Genomic DNA, 12613 nt, shown 5'->3' with positions numbered 1-12613 from the left:
TCGATACGCGATTCTAAGGAAAAGAACACATCAAACAGGAATGGTAACATTTCTATGAGTAACGTACTTTCGCGTGTCACTGGGTACACCTGAATTATAATTAAATTTTATAGCCTGGAATATACAGAGAATACTTCTGACAGATGACGAATGAATAACGTGAAAGTATTCTCCAGGAAGATAAGAGTTCAAAATAGAATTTTCACAAACAAATTTTCTTTCGTCACATTGATAATGTTCCTGATTTCCTTAACAGTAATGAAGAAATGTGTCGATGTGCAAATGTTCTATAGCGAGTTGCGATGATTTATATTTTTATATAAAGAAATTGTTTTGATCGTTCTTGCGAAACCGATCGCAACGTCCGCTTGCTAAATAGATGGAAAGTGATTAATAAAAAATCGTGACTAATCCGAGTCGGACGCAATCGGCCGGGATTCGTTGACAATGGACAAAGCCCCCCGAGAGACAAATTACACAATTGACATTCAGAATTGTTGCAAACTAATGCCTGTTGCCTGGACACGGTTTCGCTTTATTTCATTGAATCCCATGCCGCAACATACGGCGATCGCGGGGCCGATCCATATATTTGCCGACAAAATGTGTAAATCAACGCAGGGCCGATTAACCCTCAAATTCTAACGACCGATCGCGAACAAGCGATCGGTCCCTGGTCGCTAATAATGTGAACAGTGTGTGATCAGTTACAATGTACACTATAAATTCGGTAAAATCAGCCATTCATTTGAAAAGATTAAACTCTTTCTAGATCTTGAATTGCATATTCATCAGGGATTTATATTTTCACCGCAAAATTTTCTCCTTTCGTGCGTTCACAAAATGCATCGAAATGATGAAACGTAAAAAAAAAAAAGAATTTCTTATCGACAGAAGCTTACGGTTATTCAAAATCCTATCGCCTTTACTAGCCCGGTACGACGTGATTTTTATCTCGGGGTATATCGTTGCAATCGCGCCCGCGAAAAAGCTCTGCTATTCTTTTCCTACGAGATCCCCACCGACCCCGTCGACCCCCTCCCGCCCGTAACTACGATATTACGAATGCCTGCACCACGTGCCGCTCATACAAAGCACGGTGCATTGTCATCAGATAAGGATTTTTCGCTGAATCAGAAGAACAAGTTTCCCCTATAAAAGCCGTTCCACGGCGCAACCTTGATACTCTTGCGAAGATGTTCCGAACGTTGCTACTCAGTGTTCTCGTTACTGCAGCCCTCGGTGAGTGAGAATCAAACAGATACGACACGTTTTTCCATTCAATATTCTTATACAACAGCATTAAAGCTTCAATATTAAAGATCGTCAATCCTCGGTCCATTCTTTCGATTCTGGTCCAATGTAGTAAATGGGTGTGAGGTGAATTTGAAAAGAGTTGATTAGATAGTCGTGGTGAACGTTTAATAAGTTTATAAGTGTTTTTACTGTGAAGCTTTTGGATACTACTGTAATATCCTTTCTAGACGGTTGATTTAATGGTTTCGTTACTTTGCTATTATGTTTACAGGCTTCGTGCTAGAGGAGCGCCCACCGATCCCCGATTCCCAGATCGTAGGAGGATCCGCGGTCGATATACGTCAACATCCGTATCAACTCAGCCTGCAAACTACCGGACACATTTGCGGTGCCTCGATCATCAGCAGTAAATGGGCCGTCACTGCGGCTCATTGCGTGGGGTAATAACGCAAATGCGTAAAGTTAACAGCGCTCTGTACACAAAGCGATCATGGACCACTCTGGAATTTCAGATCGAAACGCGGAACTACGAGTTGTCTTCAGCTTTGATCCACTCCCGACAAGATTGACCTTTTCGATCTGAACTTTTATAAGACGATTATATATAAATGTGAATTATTTTAGGGGGTATAGTGAAGATTCATAGAAATAGAAATTTCATGTCGCAAATTCTACCTAGCAGTTGAAAGTAACTTTAACTCTGTTCCCTTTTGACAGGAGCATTTCTTTTAATCTAAAATTGGCACGGTTATATTCGACTGAAATTCTTCAATCTGAATGCCAGTTCACAATCATATTATGTGAAAAATAACATGGTATAATTCACTGAAATTTGTAATAGTGTGGGGAATTTGAGCATTGGTTTTACTTTGATCTATAATTAGTTCTGATATCACGAATTCAGGATGATTTTATTACAAGGGAAGGTAGAACGTCGCATGGTTACCATCGGGATTATTCGAGCAATTTTGATTAACGGATAACGATAATAGTTGCAAAATATGTCGCGATATTAAATCTGATTTGAGAGTCGCATTCCCAATTGTCGAACATTGTACGATGAAAATAAAGCTATCGAATACCGAACGCATATTTCGGGAAGCAAATTGTGTTTTATTGGGTACGGAGCGGTTAGATGCGTCGTTTTGAGGCTAACACGACTCACTCACTGACACTTTGATGTTCTATCGATTACAGATCGGCACCTAGCCGTTACAGTCTACGGGCTGGTAGCAGCAATAAAGATACAGGTACTCGTTACGGCGTAAAGAACATCATCCGCCATCCTCAGTACAACTCGCAGACTATTGATTATGACATTGCGCTTCTGGAGGTAAGTGAAATTTCAGTGTAGATCATTATTTCAAGGTCTATGGATTGCTAACTTTTAATTATAAATTCAAATATTAGGTAATTACAATTTAAGCTTATCTACTAGTAATTTTTAATTTCAATTCAAGCTTATGTACTGATAATTTTTTATTAAAGATTAATAATCACTGACAGATAAATTATTTTGGAAATAGACTTTGAATAATAAATCAACTACAGTCCGATTCACTGCAAATCGATTAACTACAATTCATTTGACTATAATCCAATTGTCTATCCAAGATCATATTTCCTACTACGAATCATAAGTTCTATTTGTGCACATTGTTAGCTTGTTCCTTTGTTTGAATTATTAAAAGCAGCTAATGGTAGGTTTCTCAGAAAATGTGATTGAGTAATCAAATAGTAGGGAAATAGCTATACATCCGGGAAGTCTCGAGCATCCGGTTGTTCCAATTCCACTTGAATTAGTTAGATCCAACAATTAACGTTTAATAACGTCTAAGAGTAACACGCCGGAAACGATCTATTTCAGATCGATGGTGAAATCAAATTCAGCCCGACCGTGCAGCCCGTGAAACTGACTTCCGCGGAACCGTCGACCAACAAACTCGTGGACATTACTGGCTGGGGAGCACTCCGGGTAAGTTGCTTAACTATTTTAAGATTCAAGTTTCGTTGCTACTTTCACGCCTGTCAATTACAATTTTAGACCGCTTTACCGTGCCGTGAAATTCACACCAAGAAAATATTAGCATAGTAAAAAGCAAACAGCCATTTTATTACTACTATATTAAAACTTTAAAGTTCTCTTCGATTCTTTTAATATTATAACAAAACCTAGACCTTTCAAATTTCAAGCTAATGCAATAATTAAACTTTAACTCCGACGTACCTGACTAATCTAACAACCAGTAGATATACAAGTACAGGTCCAAAGCTCATCCAGCTCCATCGATCGAACTATTGAAATTATTTCGATCGAATAGAAATCTAATATTCCTCCCACCATGTTAAGAGTACAGAAAAATAAAGGGAAAGTATTACTATGAAAGTATACTATGAAAGTAGCCTTTGTCCTACCCTAGAGGACAAGAAATTGGATTCCAGCCCCCACTACCCCAGAGAAAAAATATAATATTACGAAATTTACCTTAAGATAAATCCCCCCCCTCGATTGATAAGCTAGCTACGCCCATGTTACTCGCCGAAACGTTAAAAGATGTTATTACGATTGCAACCGTGAAGATCCTAAACCATTTGCAACTACCCGCGGAGTCATATTTCATCGTCTAGCAAGCTAGACTCTAGCGTGTCTAAACGGTCTCAAGATGGTCCAGTAGCAGCCGCGTAATCTATTTTGCATAAAGGATCCATTTCTCAAAGAAGCTCGTTTACGCGCGTTTCAGGAGGGCGGATCGACTTCCTCGCAACTGATGAAGGTGTCGGTCCCGATCGTGGCCCGAAACAAGTGTCAAGAGCATTACAGCCGTTACGGCACGATCACCACCCGTATGATATGCGCCGGATACGTCCAGGGTGGCAAGGACTCCTGCCAAGGTGACTCTGGCGGCCCTTTGACGTCCGCCGGTGTTCTTTACGGTATCGTTTCATGGGGCTTAGGATGCGCTCAGCCGAATTATCCCGGTGTTTACACGAACGTGGCCTCGTTGCGAAGCTGGATCTCGCAGAACGCCCGCGTTTGAATCGAACAAAAGAAACAGAAAGGACAATGAACGTGTACCGCGACGACTTTTTCTATCGAACTCCTTTGGGGCTGTAAGGCCCTAGATTATAACCAGTCATGGGACACGTTCATTTGGACTATCATTAATATTGGACGATTGTTAATTCAAATTGGATCGCAATTTGGATTTTATTATTCACGTTTTACGATTATTGCGCGTATTTAGTTAATTTTGACCCGCCCTTTAGGTTGTAGAATAATTGATTTTGTCAGGTATAAAATGTTTTAAAAACGACTGCCGCCTGATGCGGTGCTATTTTGGAATGTTTAATGTTTTGTGAAAGCTTGTAAATATGTGGGTTAAATAAAAAATATCAGTATCGAATGATTTATCATACAATGTGTGAAAACCTGTTTTCCTATGACAATGTTACTGTTATTGAAGAATTTTAACAAGGTTGCACGATCCCATTCACTTTGCCAAAGTAATTAACTTCACAAGGTTTATATTTCTAATTTATCTTTAAATTTTGAAATGTGAAACACCAATCGAGTGCTTTGGCACTAGAAATTGGAGGAATTCAAAAAGTGGGGTTAGTTAGTTGCTTGAAGTTTTGAGGAATTTGAATCGAAGTAAATGGTAAGGTCCAAACATTTTCGAGAGCAATTGTGAGGAGAAGATTAGACATGACGTGGCCGTTTAACGACAGATCGACAGCCAGGGCAGTTTGTTTAATCGTCATACGTTTCCTTCGTCCATCTGGCCACCACCCCGGAAAGTCCTCGAAACTTTACCCGATAGTTTACACGGTAGGACACTTCGATCGAGATCGCAGTTTCACTGAAGAAAGTTTTTAGGTCGTCTGTCTTCGCTTGTCAAACACGTAATTTGAAAATATTTTGACGAAATATGTTGTTATTCTATAAACAATGGATACTGCGTTGACTTAAATATTTACATTACTGACATTTACTCTTTGTACCCATGAAAGCTTCGCCATATTTGTCCTTCTGTGTGTGTTTATCATTAAATACAGGGCAGTCGTTGTCGATTGTAAAGCCAAACATTTTTAACAATACGAAAACAAAGGAGTCACTCACTTTCTGATAGAAAACCGAGTGTTTGACAAATGATAGGGAAGTGATACACCTTGAAACTCTGTGAAATTGATATAGTATAGAATTTATTGAATTAATTTGTATAGCTCCTTAGTGTTATCACCGAAAATTCTGAAGTAATTACGAAGAATTCCTCCAATTTCACACCCATTAAAATATCATTTGATTCAACTTTGCAGATAACTAAGTTCTCCGAACACTCCTATAAATTGTTGATCAACGGGGCACCGTGAACAGCGACCCCTCGAGAACGCGTAAAGTACACTCAGACACACACAATGTATACAAGGAATACGTTTCACCAAATGCGCTACGTCGATTAATTTTAAATCGCTTCGAACTCGAACGGGCGACTAATCTTGACACGACTGTTCCATTATCTCGGGATCCCCGATACGATATCGATAATCACGATCTGCCTTGGACACGCTCGCCACGGCGGAAAGAAAAACTTTTTCACACGACGCGGACCTTTTCCCACCGTTCCCTCCACTGCACACGGATAAAAGTAATGGATTACCAGTAATCGTTTGAAGTTCACGCGACAAGACGCCTTGTGGCTAGCGACTAATGACCGATAACAGACGATTCATCGCCGAAAAATTTCACCCCACGCGGCATCGACGAATCACGACCCAGTTCCCAGCCCTAATAATTCGACGGTTCGAACGCCGATCGCCGTCAATCCACGTCGAAATGTCTAAGAAAATGCTGTTCCTGTTCTGCATCCTCCTCGGAGCAGGTGAGTCGGATAATCGTGTCCCCGCGACGGGATCCAATTCCGTGTGTACAATTTTCATGGAAATATTCTTAACTCTCTGTGCGCAGTGCTCGCGTCTGAGAATAGCAGGTACGTGAACATCGCGGACTATCCTTACCACGTAAGTCTATAATAGATTTTATTCTTCGTCTGACAACGTTCACTTTAGTATAATGTTGAGACAATGGAATCGAAGATGCAATATAATATTCCTTCAATCATGTCTTGTATATTTAATATACAAGTGTCGTAGCTTTTGACACTTGGTGGAACACTAGGATGTATCTTTAATTTCTTGATTGGATCTTCTCGAGTAACTTTCTTCACATTGGTAGCACACACACAAATAAGAATACGCGTATGAATTTAATTATTAAAGCACAATACGATCTTCAATCTGTACTATATAATAAATATCAGTTTTGTTATTAACGATGTATTAAATAACGGACATAATCCAGGCGAACAGAGTTATGGGTCACCTTGTATACACACTGCACCGATTTTCCACATTATCCACAAACCAATCACACCCATACCACCGCCAACGCCATAATGTACGAAATATTTCGCCCAACCGTTCACCACCAAAATTTACACTCACTGCGCCACCTTTCCGCGAACCCACTAACGTTCCATACACATACCCCGACTCGGAATTTTAATTTCCGTATACCGAAATAACCTATCCCAAAAATACCGAAACAATGTTTACAAAAGTACCGCGACAAATTAGACCCCTGTTATCGCGTACCCAGCCACGCGATCAAATCACCAACCGTCGATGTGTTCTGTGTACGCAGGTAGCCGTCGAGAAATATGGGAATCACCTGTGCAGCGGGGCGCTGATACACGAGTCCTGGGTCATAACTGCGGCGTCCTGCGTTTTCGGGCGAGTATATATACACATATACATAGAGGATGTCCCAAAAAGAGAGGACAAACCGTAACATGCATATCCCTCGTGCAAATACAAATCAAAAAGTCCTTTACCGTTTTGTAATCTGAAGTTCCATTTTCAAGATATTCGCAGTTAAACGAACTGCAGTCAGCTGAGTATACAATACAAGGTAGCGAATGTAGGAGAGAACGTAATTGTTTACAGGGCCGACGTATCCACGATATCCGTACGAGCTCGAACAGACACGTTGGCCGCCAATGGAACCGAACTGGAAGTGTACAGCGTCGTTGTGCACGATGCTGAATGACATAGCGCTAATAAAGGTAGGTACGCCGCGGGCTTTTAAAGGGCTAAAAGCACATTCGTTTCAAACCCCGTCACCGACCACGAACGAACGTTTATCACCCGCGTTGTACACGGACGGAAAATTTTATTATAGTTTTCATAGTGTCGATATACGTGGGAGCAGACCTCGCGAGAGACGATTATTGTGGATTGTAATTTCAACGAAATTTTCAAAGGTTTAAATCACCGATCATTGGTTATTAAAAAATTATTATCACAGAAATATTGGAAAACGTACCGTAATTTTCCTAGAAATCTAAATCGTACAGACCAGGCGTCCTAATACTTGTGAGCAGTAGTGTACAGTATTTTGCAAGGGACGTATTAATGGGGACCAGCCTCGAAATTATTAATAATTCATTACGCCAAGGGACCGTTCCCATCTGACACGGGTAAAAAAAATTTAATAAACGCTGGACAGTGATATATTATTGTTGGATTAAACGTAGCGTGTATCGGCACGCGACAGTATGTAATTATCGAGTTGATTATGACGCGAGAAATGAATGGCTAATGGAAGTTTTTCAGGTAATTATTATCCCGTGTCAGATTTGTCGGAGATAATATAATTTCTGTCACGATACGAACAATTTAGGTAGATTTTTTAATGGGAACACAGAACCGGGAGTTGGCATGTGACATCTATTAAAGGCAGAGTAATCAGACAGTAACACGATTTCTTTGAATTCAGTTGAAAATTCCTGTTCAATTTGGGGAGAAATTGCTACCAATTGGGCTACCAGAAGTGGACGGTTGTGAAGACGAAGATGGGACGATTGGCTTCGTGACCGGCTGGAAACATAACCTCGTGAGTAATATTTCGAATGTTGGAAATATATAATGGATTTATCGTTTTATCTAAAATCTGACGATAGCTATCGAAGCCATTAACATTCTCCAGTTTTTTCTCCATTTGTCACAGTATGATCACCGATACTTTTTTTCATAAAATCGAAAAGATATCGTCAGGGGGGTGGTACATGGCCAATAACGTATCGCGGTAGAAAATTATTTTCAAACTGTCCATTTTCTACCCAACGATAATTATCTTTCTGTGTCATCGAGCGGGCATTAAAGCGCAAGCTCGTTCACTAAATATTCACTTTCACGGGATATCTGATTCAATTTCGGTGCAGATATGAAACCCGTAGTACCGGGACACCGTAAAGCGACCGTTCACCTTTCACGGATGGGTATTTGCAATTGCGTAAAAAATCCACATGAAATTCCTATCTCGTGCGGAAATAGTGAATTAAATAAAAATCCCTGTGGATACTGAACACGCCTTCATTGCCTTGAATATGAATTCATTCTTTCGCTAGGGGAAAGAGTTGGTACATGGGTAGGCGTCCTACCACTTGGTATCGGGAATTACTGATATTTATGCTAAATTAACATTCAATTTAACCTTTATTTTAGTATTTAAAGTAAATTTACCAAGTGGTAGGAGGCCCTTACCCCTATACGCCGCTTTTTCCCCTGGCGGAAGCCGAGTTTGCTCGTGAGGGTACATCGAACACGTTTGAGGGGTTAATATAAGTTTAACATTATGATCCAGTAAATCTCACGAAATGTCAAACAAACGATATGATGTTTCTTAGAATGGCCCAAAGGAATCGCAGCTAACAGTGATAGAGGTGCCAATAGTGGAGCAGAATACCTGCGAAGCGACGATGCCCTGCTACGAGCCAGTGTTCCAGAAAATGCTTTGCGCCGGTAACATGACCCTCGGGGTGGAGACGTGTCAGGTAAGATGAAGACAAGGGAATGTTACCGTCGGGGGTGGGAGGACGGGGCTGTGTGCATTCGCGACCCGCGACAACCCTCCGACACCTAAGATCCCGAAGCGTCTGCTAAGGAGATCCCTCGACCTCATCGCGCGTGACGCCACTGGAGGGAGATTCTTGGTATCTGTGTGCCTGTGTGACTATGTATGTATATTCAGCGCGGTTTGAAGCTTGGGTACGGTTGCTTATGGGCTCCGATGTCAGATGCAACCGTTTCGCAAACAATGAGGGTCCTGACACCCAAAAACGCGGCGCTAATGTATCTGACGTGCGCCCGTACACGAGAAGTTCCCTGTTTCGGTGAAACGTTGATTAAGAAGAGAGACGATTCCGTCCAGTGCTTATCCGTTAGAAGCAGAGAATGTTTGGCGTGAATTAAATGTTGATTCTACTCGTGGAAACAGATGGTGTCTTCTTTTCGACGACAAGCAAGAAGAGTTACAGTTATAGATATACACTGCGTAGGCATAACTATAAAACCACCCTAAAATTTTCAATCCTTATGTCTTGTGTATAAATCGAAATTCAATTCTCATTAGTATTCAATTATTTATGAATCCTGCCAGTAATAATGGGAATCGATCAATGCTGTAATTCCCAAATCTCATCTTATCACCATCCGACAGTAATTCGGTAAAACGTGTCGAAATTTTTGACCACTCGCACAGAATTGAATCTATTTGCTCACTCTTGAAATCCCCATCGATCATTCATCACCTGCTCGTTCATTATTGAACATTCAATTCGGGTTCTGTTCCAACGAAATCGTCTTTGTTCCTCCCCCGGTTCTTTTGTCAACGCTTTAAAATTCCAACGCGCGGAAAAGTACGCCGACACAATTGGATCCCAGGTGGGCTTGTTAACGCGGCCTTGATTGGCTTTTGTACAATTGCACGGCCCGCTCGCGCGATTCGTCCTACGATTCAACGTCGATTCGACGTTCCCGTGGCTAATTCCGTCCGTCGATTTCGCCCAATTAACGTAACACAAAATGTCCGTTGCGATCTCGGGGACGCGGCGAGAACCGCCGTGAAACGACCGTTGTCTAACATCTCCAACGATAAATCACAACGACACACCAGGCGTGAATTTTAACGCGTCGATCTTCGCGCGCAGCTGAACGCACGAACAGCGAAACGGGAAATTTATATCGGCGATAATTAACGGGTGAAACGAACGACAAACAGCCGGCGCGCGCTTTCAATCAAGGAATATTCGGTGTAATTTAAATCATCGTAGATTTGTCGGGAATTCGCGTTTCCCATCCCCCTTTGACAACCTCGTTTTAACATCCGCTGTTACGTAGTGCCCGGGAACGTTTATAATTCCTAATTAATTCTGCGGATGACGGGTGCACACGGAATGATTCTTAATTCTCGGACAATATTTCTAACAGCCTCTATTAACCGAACGTATATATTTTCGACGATTTACAACTTAATAAAGTGAAATAAAGCGTGTCTGGCTACGTACGGTATTTTTCACTGTGGCAATCTTACGTGTTAAATTATGAATTTCTAACAAGTACGTGAGTAGAAAGTTTTAACGACATACAGTTGATTACAAAGCTCGACCAAGATCATAATACCAATATTTACCGGGAACTCTGGCCGCGAACGACCTGCTGGCGGTAAAGATCCACCGCGTTATAAGCAACTATTGAATAGGCGCCACTGAATAGAGAATGAACATTATTCACGGGATACAATGGAAAATTGTCACAAAGCGCGGAGATTCCTACACGTTCCATCGTTATAATAATAACAATAAATTCGCCAGGACTATGCAAAGAGCGATATCTTTCGGTTGGCTCGCCCGGCAATAGATTCCCGATTCCCTCCCAACCCCGCTTTTTTTCCACCCGATTCTCCGCGTGGAAAATACAATCCCGCGAAAGTTATATAACGCCGGTTCGCCTTTTGAACACGAATAAACGCAGGGGAAGCGATTCGGATGTACGATTTCTGAATACGAACGCGCTTTAAGAGAGCAAAACTAATTTTCAATCCTTATGTATTGTGATTAAAATACAAACAAACCATTTTTTCTAGGGAATATAATCTATCCTTTTCTGGAGAAACATTCTATATCTCAACACAATTTCAGACATGGCATCCTTCGTTTGCTGTTACAGTAACCGCAATACATAAGAATTAAAAATTTTAGGCTGATTTTATAGTTATGCCACGCCAGTGTCTTAGTTCACATAAGAATACAGGTATTTTTCAAATATGTTAAAAAATTCGTTTAAACGAAATAATGCAGAAACGTCTAAATGGACACATACGCCTCTGTTTGCATCACCATCCTTCGAGGGTTAATCGAAAACAGCAAGCGAGTAGCTCACGCGACACGTCCCGAATAATTGCTTCCAAAGTCTGCAGAAAAATTCGGGCGATGTCACTTCTCTATTTTCCGTATTAGTAGTGCATTAACAAATCAGCGTAAGCCCTCCCACCTTCCCGTAATCATTGGAACTGTCAACCCTCGTCTACTTGCAGGGTGATCCAGGTGCTCCACTGACGGCCGACCAGGCGCTGATTGGCGTTCTATCCTATGGATTAGGGTGCAAAACTACGATACATCCGGGGGTGTACACTCGTGTCAGCAGTTACGTGGCGTGGATATCGGCGAATACCGGTATCCCCTGTGCATGAGACGCAGCGACGTTCGCGAAACTACAATGTCAACATCCCCAACCTTTAACGGGAACACCGCTAAACCCCCAAGTCGCAACGTTCGAACAGAACAGCAAAGTTTCCGCACGTTCGTCCGCCTCACCGTCCTCCAGGTCCCGGCACGAAACGCTTCTGTAACTTTATAAATCTGTCGAACGCTGCAAAAGGGTTTTATGGAAATACAACGGGCGCCAGGCGGAAAGGAAGTTCCCCGTTCGTCCTACGCGCACGAATGATTTCCCTTACGCCATATTGCGCCCGCCGTTTCATTTTTCTCCGGACAATTCGCCCTTTATCCGTGCTGCTTCGGCAAAGGAGGAATTTTAACGGATTCTTCCGTCTCTCGGATACGAACGAATATCACGGCGTGTGCCACGTGTTTAGAGAACAGCAGTTGACATTGTTGGAGATTTTTTAGATTAGGTCGGGTGGAGGATTGTACGTTATGATTAAAAAATTATATGAATTATTTTAAGGTTCGACTGAACTGTAGTAAATGGTAAGATGATTATGGAGAAAAATAAATTTAACTGGAAGAATAGTGAAATAATGTCAACCAACTGTTTATTCCTTAAGATTGGTTCATCGAGACGTACTTACCAATTCCTACCAGTCTCAACCACCAAGAACCTGGGCAACTCCAAGAAACGTCGATCGAAATATTCGAAACTTCGGTGAGCAGTTCCAGCCAGGGAGTTTTGTCGAAACATTTGCACAGGCTCGAATAAATTTACAACCTGCAAACCG

General features: G+C 41.6%; 2 protein-coding genes across 2 annotated transcripts; both read left to right on the top strand.

The window, feature by feature from the left end:
- The first annotated feature begins 1147 nt into the window (after positions 1-1147).
- On the top strand, positions 1148-4671 carry LOC107187603 (trypsin-2-like). The gene is made up of 5 exons (XM_015575729.1): positions 1148-1242; positions 1529-1697; positions 2455-2590; positions 3125-3232; positions 3999-4671. Exons 1-5 carry the CDS (start codon positions 1197-1199, stop codon positions 4293-4295), a joined length of 756 nt encoding a protein of 251 aa, XP_015431215.1. The 5' UTR covers positions 1148-1196; the 3' UTR covers positions 4296-4671.
- A 1420-nt stretch (positions 4672-6091) lies between these two features.
- On the top strand, positions 6092-11845 carry LOC107187419 (trypsin-1-like). The gene is given in 8 exon segments (XM_015575522.1): positions 6092-6137; positions 6224-6276; positions 6959-7047; positions 7261-7350; positions 7352-7379; positions 8093-8209; positions 9003-9149; positions 11690-11845. Coding segments are annotated over 8 exon segments (726 nt in total).
- The last annotated feature ends 768 nt before the right edge of the window (positions 11846-12613 follow it).

Source organism: Dufourea novaeangliae, unplaced genomic scaffold, assembly GCF_001272555.1.
Source record: "Dufourea novaeangliae isolate 0120121106 unplaced genomic scaffold, ASM127255v1 scaffold89, whole genome shotgun sequence".
NCBI classification, from domain to species: Eukaryota; Metazoa; Arthropoda; class Insecta; order Hymenoptera; family Halictidae; genus Dufourea; species Dufourea novaeangliae.
Note: the sequence above shows the minus strand (reverse complement) of the source record. Positions and strands in the feature narration are given on the sequence as shown.